We start from the raw sequence: 9,827 nt of genomic DNA on the forward strand, positions 1-9,827 counted from the left end.
CTGGGAGGGAAAAGAATCAAGGTACTCGTAAAATCTTGCCTGGATGTGTTTTGATATCACCCGAGAATTCAAAATATCAAATGTCTAGACCATCTGACAAACTTTGTAAGGCCCTGTTTTTAAATTAATCCACACAAATAACCACATATAATATTATATTTTGGCAATTATTTCTTCAGTCGGGTATTGGGGCCCTTATAATAAAAATAATTTCAAATGCATCGCTTAGGGTGAAAAGTCAGGAGCAGCTGAGAAACATCTACTGAGCGGAGTCTAAGCACAACTGATCGCATTAACACTACTGGAGTCACGGAGTTGTGGGCTCAGGTGCTGCGTAACGTCATGCGTGGAGTGGTTCCATTTTTAGCCAGAAATGATCAGACCTTGTATCTCACTAGACCTTGGGTACGGGATCGCCGTCTACATGACAGTGAGGAGGACGTGCGGCTAGCAGCGGCTGTGTACCACTCTGACATCACCGCTGACAACCTCCACTCCTATCTCACTGTAGCCAGGTCCAGACACAGTGATCACCAGGAGTATTGGCATGACTTTCTCCAACATATTAACGCACACGCTCCTCGATCTAAGGCTTGGCGTAATGGTGGAAGGGACTGTCCTAAATGTTTAACTAAACCTAACCTAACCTAGTTTAATTGTTCCTAATAATTCAACCAAACCTATTCTAACCTACAATTGGGAAATGAAATCCACCTTTGAGTACGTAGAATAAGTTTCTTCCATTGCACCGGAAACAAACAACCGTAGGTAATGCTTAATGGCTTCATCCCTCAATGGCCGTTGGTTCAGAAATTTGCGTGAGCCCCTGGCCGGCCCCGGAACGATTTGTTAAGAGTTCTAAAACAAATTAATTTTACTTACAGATGTAAAGGGAATCGTCTGGCGCAATGTGTTTTTTAGCTTCCTAAACCCATCCTGTGATTTGTGTAAGAATTCATAAAATTGTGGTGCATGTGCCATATGAGCGAAAACATCTGAGGTTAAGTGACCACACAACTGTAACGAAGTACCAGTAAAACGCCTTTGTCGGCTAGGTACGAGCGAGGCCATTTAAATCTGAAAGCACTGATATGTCGCCTTACATCCCGAGGATGCCTAGAGTATATTGATGGCTATCTACCAAGTTTCATGCCTTTACTACAAACTATCTGGCCTGTGGCCCACTTTTGAAGATTTTCGACATGCAGCACTTGGCGCGTGTCACGTGCGGCGTGCACCGCCGGGGTGTGATGAAACCTGTCAAAAACAAATCTTAAAGAATGGAGCTATCATATGGTGCAAACTACGCAGTGATCGGCCCTGTGGTTGCGGAGATATGCTTCTCAAAAACGTTGAGGTTGGGCTGGGCCGGGTTAGGCCAGGCCGGGTTGGGCCGCTCATGTGTGTGAAAATGCCACTACTTGACGAGAAACTCTCGAGGGATTCGCCCTTGCTCGTAAGCAGATTTGTTACTTTGAGCTACCATAAGAAAGTACTCTTGGTACGACATTCTTAGTATTTGCCACAGAATCGGTGCTCTTGCTCTGTAGCTATACTGAAAACCAAAACAATTTCATAGGAAAACTCAAGTGATATTAGGCCTATTGTTTATTTGAGTGAAAGTGAATCGGAGCTGCAAGGATTGGTGAATGAATTCGAAAGTGCGTGTGAAAGAAACGATATCTAAAGTGAATACAGCTAAGAGTGAAGTTATGTCCTTTGAGAGAAATGAAGCCATGGAGTGCACTGTGAGGCTGAATGGGCAGGAAATAGAAAATGTATGGGCTTTCAAATATTTAGATAGTCTGATGAGTGCGGAGGGAATTTTAGAGGATCTGAAATACATGAAAAGATGCTGCTGGGAAGAAAATTTGCCACAAGAACGTCTGGAAGTCACACTTTGAGTTTGTTGAAAGGACACAAGTCAAGCATGAGAACAGTGGAAATGAACTGTCTCAAGGAGGCATGTTAAGTCCGTTGGAAAGACAAACAGACAAATGAAGTGAAGGAGCTGTGTGGTGTTGATGTAGACGTGCTAGAAAACATTAAGAAAAGAAATTAGAGATGGTTTGGTCGAGAGAAGATGGAGAATGTGAGGCTGCCAAGGAGGACGTTGTGTGAGTGAGGTGGATGAGCGAAGGGTTAGGGGAGAACGAGGAGGAGGTAGAGGGATGAGGTTGAATGATATATGACAGAGGGGATGAGATAGAGACGGGGGGGGGGGACAGATGATGGAGAACAAGGTGATACGGAGGCGATTCTTTTTCACCCTCCACCCGTCAAACTCAGAGGAGGGTATGTTATCCCTGGTGTCCTTCCGTAGAGCTCTGAAGCAGGGCGGCTTGCCAGGCGTAGAGATTTCGTTTCCGGAGCAAATCTCAGACAGCATCAAATATAGAGTCATGAAATTTCACTTAGTTATGTGTCTTATAGTGAACTGGTGCCTTTTGATAGGTAGAATGGTGTGTCTTAGGTATTTGATTTTTTTTATAATGAAAAAAATTACCAGATGCGCCTAAAGTAAGGACGATGATGATAGTGCTGCTGCTGCTGCTGCTGCTGATGCTGCTGCTGATGCTGCTGCTGCTGCTGCTGATGGTAATGGTAGTGTTCGTTGAATGATGGTGGATGGTGGTGGTAGTCGAGATGATGATGATGATGATGATGGTGGTGGTGGTAGTTGAGATGATGATGATGATGATGGTTTATTGAGGTGTTGACGATGACGATAATGGTTGTGGTGGTGGCTGAGATGCTGCTGCTGATGATGATGATTTTCTCTGTCATCTTAAGTTTTGATGTCTCTGTGTTATATAGGGGGGGTGGGGGGTGAGGGCCGTTATGCTCTTGGTTAGGTGTGCAGGGAGTTGGGCGATATGTGCCAAGTCAGATGGAAGGTTGCAACAGCGTAGCGTTGCCTATGTTTAGTCACCCCTTATGGGATTAAGGCGTTTGACGACAGATTGATAGATAGATAGATACATAAATACATATGCAGACAGACAAACAGACAGATTGATAGATAGATAGATAGACAGATAAATAGCCTGACTGATTAAAGACAGGCAGATTTGTAGATAGAGATATTGCTTTGTTTTTGAAGGAACAATAATTAAAAGGAATGCAGAAACAGTGATTGACTACTGTTCCTTTTTCAGGTTAATGTTGTTCAAGTACAGGTATGAACAGAAAGATATATATTTTGCGTTTCACTGCGGTTCCTCCATAACACACGATCCGTTATTAGTCTTCATTTTAAGGGCAAGAGATTGAAGGTATGACTATAGACAAACATTTAATTATACTGAATGTATCGTTACAGTCAGTATTACACAAGAATCATTACATCCACATCTGCTGTTCATCAAATTCTCACCCGGCATCTATGACAGCAAGGAACGTTGGAGGTAAACAATTATTCTTATGTTTTATTCCTAAGTATATCTCGATTTCACGTACGGTAGTCCATGGGATGTCATATGACTAATCTGTTTACGTATGGTCTCACCGCTAAGCATCAGCAAGAGAGAGAGAGAGAGAGAGAGAGAGAGAGAGAGAGAGACCTTTCTATGTTGAGACTGAAATCACTCATGAATCTTGGTGGCGATGAGAGAAAAACATTATTGAGTAATCCACCAAATAAACTGTAAACATACTGAAATTATGCAAAATTTTTCTTCCGGGCCAGCGACTTCAGTGCTGACATGGCTCTTCCATCATCAGGACTCTTCATGATTAAGCACTCTCTCCTACAGTCCATATGGCAATAATAGCCGAAACAATGCATCATGGTTAGCCTAGTTGCTTGGAATAGTGCAAACAGTAGCTGCTTTGTAATCCGTGTCGCAGTTCTTGTCCTGGAGGCCGGAACTGAAGTATACTACGCAGTCCTGAGACCCGTCAGAGTCATTTGGTTGGCCCCTTTCCCACACAGGATCACTCACAAGCCTGCCGTCCATATCATACCAGTTGTCCTCATCGTCTGCATTCTGGGAAGGTAAATTAATTATGAGAGTTTTAAAGAAATACATGCTTACCATTTACCCATCACAGCACGTTGCCTTGGAGTTAAAGTCTGATTATGTCAAATGACCCAGCTTTGTGATTAATGGGACTTTTTTTTTTTTTTTTCTGTTTCAGAGTTAAAGTGAAGGCTAAGTATAGCATGTCTGTAGACAATTATGATCCGACCTGGTGTAGGCCGAGGTAAAAGTTGGCACTGAGCCTGAGCCGCAGTGCTTTCCTCTGGGCGGATGTGGCCAGGTAGATGAGGGTGCTGCCCATTGACTCACAGGCGGCCAAGGCGTCATTCCAGGTCAACCCAGATGCATCTGATAATACAATGCCACTGGCGATGGCACGCACACCTTCAGCGGTACCCACGGTGACGTAAGTAGTGAGAGATGTGGCAGCAGGTAGAAGTGTTGGCAGCAGATGTGTGAAGACACGGCATTCACCGGACTCTGTGTCTAGCGACCAGGCCAGACACTCCGACACGCTGCAGGCAAGGGCACACCTGATGGCAAACAGCTGTCTTATTTTTTTTCGTACATTACTCTATATTGTACTTTTAAAGGCAGTGTGACCCCAAGAATTCTCCCAAAATATATGTATATTCTTCCTATAACTTTGCCTCCAAACGATAGTAATACACATCATGGCGGGTGCTTTTTAGCTTTATGACACATTTAAAAGGGTATATTATCTACACTATGTAAATGTCATTGTGCTAGTTACCATTAAACACACTTAGTAATTTTCTTTATTGTCACAGAGTACCTAGTTATTGCATTCATAACCTGAACATATATTTCAGTTTATGTACGATATATATATATATATATATATATATATATATATATATATATATATATATATATATATATATATATATATATATATATATATCGAAGCAGAAGGCTCCTACTGTACTATGTGGACAGCATACCGCAATGATGTTCAAATGACTACAGCAGTTTACATCCAATCGCAACAATATTTTAAAGTCAAATTTCTCATTTTCAAATGTCATTAGAAGACCTAATGGCAACAGTAAGTAAAATAAAAGAAACTATAAAGAAAGGATTTTCTATTTTTTATTTTTTAAGGCTGATTGATGTGGCTGATGGTAATAAATATTCGGATGGCCGAAAGGGACCATCTACCAAACCCTCACCATGATGCATCTCGTACTCAGGGCATCGCCGACCAGTCTATCTCTCCTTTCCTTCCTCTAATCCTTTAACTCCACCACACACTAGACAACGCTATCATTGGTTGGCGGGCTGGAGGAGGACGGCTATTATTCATATCCACAGTACCAAAATGTATCTCCTCTGCTTGAGTTTTGGAAGACTGTCTAACGCTGGCCCAGAATTTCTTAGACACTACATATGCCAGACCGTGATTAGAAGCTCTCCGTCACCTGGCCCCCTCCAACTCTATACCGCTAGACAAAACCTTGGAGGGGTCGCGGAACTTGTACACTGAAGTACAGCACTTGATATTCACCCTTATCCGCTATGAGAATGGGGTCCAAGAGTTTTCCAAACAAGGTGAAGACCAAGATAAAACCATAAGATTGCTTCATAAGGGGAGGGGGATAAAGGATGTTCCCTTCTAGTTCTAATGGGCTCATATGAACTACAGTATATTTAAAGAGAAAATATAGTAAAATGAGAGGGGAAAGGAAGAGAATGAACTACAATTTTTTAAATGGGCAAGCATCGGATTAAAAAAAAAGATTGTACGTAATATAGAGAAATTAGAAGGGGAGCTGCAAGGCTTGGTGGTTGAGTTTGAGAGAGTGTGTAAGAAACGGAACCTAAAGGTGAATGTAGGGAAGAGTAAAGTGATGGTCTTTGAGAGAGGTGAAGTCAGTGAATGTACAGCGAGGTTGGATGGTGAGGAATTGGAAAATGTGAGTACGTTTAAGTATTTGGGTAGTGTGATGAGTAAGGATGGAGGTTTGGAGGGTGAAGTGCTTGAAAGGGTACAGCAGGGAAGAAAGGTTGCTGGTTCCTTGAAAGCAGTGATAAGAAACAGGGAAGTGAGCATGGAAGTAAAAAAGTTACTACATGACAGTATTGTGATACCAACTCTAACGTACGGAAGTGAAGCTTGGACATTGTTGGAAGGACACAAGTCAAGAGTGAGAGCAGTGGAAATGAGTTATTTAAGAGGAGCCTGTGGAGTCACGTGGAGAGACAGGCTGACGAATGAGGATATAAAGGAGCGTTGTGGTGTGGATGTGGATGTGATAGGAAGCGTTGTGAGGAACACACTGAGGTGGTTTGGCCATGTGGAGAGGATGGAGGGTGAAAGACTGACGAAGAGAGTGTATGTGAGTGAGGTGGAGGGTGGAAGAGGGAGGGGGAGGCCGAGGATGAGATGGAGGGATGGGGTGGAGAGGTATATGAGAGAGGGGTGTGTGAGTTGGGAGCAGGGCAGTGAAATGGCGGGGGACAGGGCGACTTGGAGGCGATTTGTTTGTGGCCACCCCAAACGGGATTGAGGCGTCTGGCAATAGATAGATGGATAGAATCTATATAGATATAGAAAGAATTTCATTGAACCATTAGACTATATAACGAAGCCCTGTAAAGCTGGTAAGCTTACAATAAACGGTATACTCTGAATGAAATCATAAAATATATATTGTGAACATCTTGGTAAAAGCCATCAGATGTTGCCACTTGACTTCTGAGGCCATTAGGATTCTTGTCTATTGGATTGTGATGTTCCGCATGTAATCTAAAGGAAGCCGCACAAGGGGAGTTCTGGACGTTGACTCCTTTATTTTTTAAGGTGTTCTAATTTTTCCGATCACTAGAAGGGAGAGGGCACTGCAGTTTCCTAGTACGGCCAGCTAGCACATACTCTGCAAAAAAGTAAATATAAATGAGAAGAACTTAGTAAAGCATGTTTTCCACTGCCTTCCTGTATGAAATTAAGCCACTGATAAAGTTTTGTCACCAGTGGGTAAAGAAAAACTGGACCATCATCTTCACTCAGCGCTCCTCTATATGTCGTTAAGGAGACGTCGCCCTGTATGGTGATATATACGAGTATACTGGTATAAGCACATGAACTGTACAACACTAAATATTTTTTTTCAGTAAAACTTCAGCAGCTGTGTTCAGTAAGAATGTTAACCATCTCTTACATTTTATTTCCTTAATAACTGTTGATTATTATTATTATTATTATTATTATTATTATTATTATTATTATTATTATTGTTGTTGTTATTATTATTTTTATTATTATTATTATTATTATTATTATTATTATTATTATTACTATTATTATTATTATTATTATTATTATTATTATTATTGTTATATTATCGTCATCGTTATTAGTATTACTATTATTATTATGATTAATATCGTTATTATTATTATTATTATTATTATTACTATAATTGTTATTATTATTGAATTTTATATTATTAATCAATTGAGTTCGTTATGAAACGCTGTTTATATGTATGCCTAGAGATGAACGTGCAGTATAAACAAAACAATCTGATGCATAAGGTAACATGCAAAGTGGTTTTCAGAATATGATCCAAGATAATATGTGAAGAGTAGGCTACCACACTGTTTTCATGTCGCAATGGAATTAGATGACAAAAACCCACGATGCTGATCTCTCTCATTGTGAATAGCACCCTCTTAACTCTTTCTTATTTATTGACACAACCACCATTCAGTTTGATGGTGGCCTTCCAGAGTGGAGGGATGACAAAAATATGTTTATTCCAATTTTCAGTAAGGACGGTCCTACTGAAATGAAAAAAGTTATCTGCCAGTAGCCAGGTTGAAATATAAATGTTTTCAAAGCAGAACCTTTTGATAATCAGTACCATACTGACCAATGGGAGAGGTAGTTTTAGAGCGATGCATCAGTTTAGCAAAATACTTTGATTACTGTTAATAGTTAACGTCAGTTTAACGAAATTTATATCTTCATAAAACCCTTTTGTTATTGTGCGCACACTTAAACAGTTAATTCACAATAACGTCAGATGATTCCACTCAGCTCTGAGAAATCTTAGTTATCAGAGGATTTAATACTAATGCCTCATAACAACTGTGAATAGATACAGTTCCGTCGCCTTTAGAGTTAAATAAGGGAAACAGTTCTTGTCATGTGCAGCTATATAGGCCTACATACTTCATCCACCAACTTCTATCCTCCGTCAGTGCATTTATATACTCAGCTTACATAGGACAAACAGTCATTTGCCACATTCATCTAACTTCGTATTAGCTTCCACGCCTACTCCAACCCTCAGTCACTCATACATTTTCACCTACTTATTCACATCAGCTTTTTCTATTTAATCATTCAAGCAACAGTCCCATCCACTCTTTCAATAACAGACTTCTTGTCTCCACATCTTTCACTACTCTCAGCATCCGTATCTTGTCCATCCAACACAATCCATAAACATTCCTACCCCTTTAATACATTAGTTTATTTCTTTTTGTTGTTAGTAGCTGATTGTCTTAAGCATAGGGTGTACCTCTTATGACGGGGATATTGAAGAATGTATACATAATCTTTCCAGTTTTGGTAGTCTCCAAAATTGAATAAAAGTATCTCAAAGCCGTCTAGTAACGTGGTCATTGACATAATAACATGCGATCCTCTTGCAGTTTCTAGATACGGACCTCTGTTCTGTATGAAGCCTTTCGTGGCATCAGTCAGCTCTAACTACTTCAAGGAATGAGCCATGTCGTACCTGATAGACGTAACCTTCTTATACGTGGCAAACGTCCCAGCAAAAGTTTGCTGAAGCACTCTAAATATCCGTCTGTACAAGACAACCTCTCCCAGGGCCGCAGGCAGGAGCAGCAGCAGACACAAAGAGAGTGCCAGGCGGACCCGAGCGTTGCTTAGTAGTGGAGATGAACCCATGTTCTTCACTTGATGGCTAGACACACAGTGAGGTAGGTCGGTGTTTGTGTGTGTGTGTGTGTGTGTGTGTGTGTGTGTGCAATCCACCGCAGCTTGGCAAGAAGACTGAGTAGCCAGAAAGCGAGTCACAGATTCATCACTCTTCTTATAGCCATTAAACTGAAATAGCTTTCGTTGCCATACCATTAGATCCGTGGTTGCATCAAACTATATATGTTAACGTATTATTCGAAATTGTTCATCAGCATTCCTTCACAAATGTAACGAAGCAAGTAAACTTTTTTGCAGTTTCTATAACCAATACACGAACCGTAGGTGCCAGACCACCCTTGTTGATATGCTCGCACAGCAGACTATCGGCTATTATGTGCAGACGTCTAAGGTGTTATGACATAACTAATCTCGGGCGTTATAATGTGAATATTCTCAGGTGTTTTAACAAAAATATACCATGTGCAGTTTCAGCATTACACCTAACTCTCTAACACCATCATACCCTCTGCTCTTACACCACTAAATGCAGTAATTGCTTATGGGGTAGCACTGCAGCTCACGTTGTTGTGTTTTTAGGTTTTCATCAAGCTGGTCCTAAAAGTAGCCACAGCAAATTACTTTGCTTTGTACTGCTTCTGCTGCTGTTGCTCAAGCACCGTCCTTTGATGCATTACAATAAACCACCAGTTATGCTGCTGTTTCCGTAAACTACACACCTTTTTTTCACTAATGTAACGGACACTCAAGTAAAATAATGGTTGCTCACCTAGAAATCCTTTTTGGCTGCTGATTAATATCTTCTCAAGTAGCAATAGCTTACTTGTGTTTTATCTCTACCACTTTCTGAAAGATGGCAGCCACGTCTTTTTCCCTCCTCTACAACCCCTTCAGCAGTACCTACTGAG

General features: G+C 41.0%; 1 protein-coding gene across 1 annotated transcript; it reads right to left on the reverse strand.

The window, feature by feature from the left end:
* Window positions 1–3,797: 3,797 nt before the first annotated feature.
* On the reverse strand, window positions 3,798–9,593 carry LOC145403583 (C-type lectin domain family 4 member M-like). The gene is made up of 3 exons (XM_080275261.1): window positions 9,541–9,593; window positions 4,192–4,498; window positions 3,798–3,989 (listed from the first exon to the last, which is right to left on the reverse strand). The coding sequence occupies exons 1-3, from the start codon at window positions 9,591–9,593 to the stop codon at window positions 3,798–3,800; spliced, it is 552 nt and encodes a 183-aa protein (XP_080131387.1).
* Between the last annotated feature and the right edge of the window lie 234 nt (window positions 9,594–9,827).

Source organism: Coenobita brevimanus, chromosome 61 (genome assembly GCF_032717465.1).
Source record: "Coenobita brevimanus isolate Jiangsu-jjx chromosome 61, ASM3271746v2, whole genome shotgun sequence".
NCBI lineage: Eukaryota > Metazoa > Arthropoda > Malacostraca > Decapoda > Coenobitidae > Coenobita > Coenobita brevimanus.

What these genes read in the sequence shown, in the direction of transcription:
- LOC145403583 (XM_080275261.1), bottom strand. Translation starts at nt 9,593, where the DNA reads ATGCATCAAAGGACGGTGCTTGAGCAACAGCAGCAGAAGCAGTACAAA. An exon ending in CAGAAGCAGTACAAAGCAAA is followed by an intron (nt 4,499 to 9,540) that starts GTAATTTGCTGT and finishes CCTTGCCTGCAG; the next exon opens with CGTGTCGGAGTGTCTGGCCT. An exon ending in TTTACCTCGGCCTACACCAG is followed by an intron (nt 3,990 to 4,191) that starts GTCGGATCATAA and finishes TTACCTTCCCAG; the next exon opens with AATGCAGACGATGAGGACAA.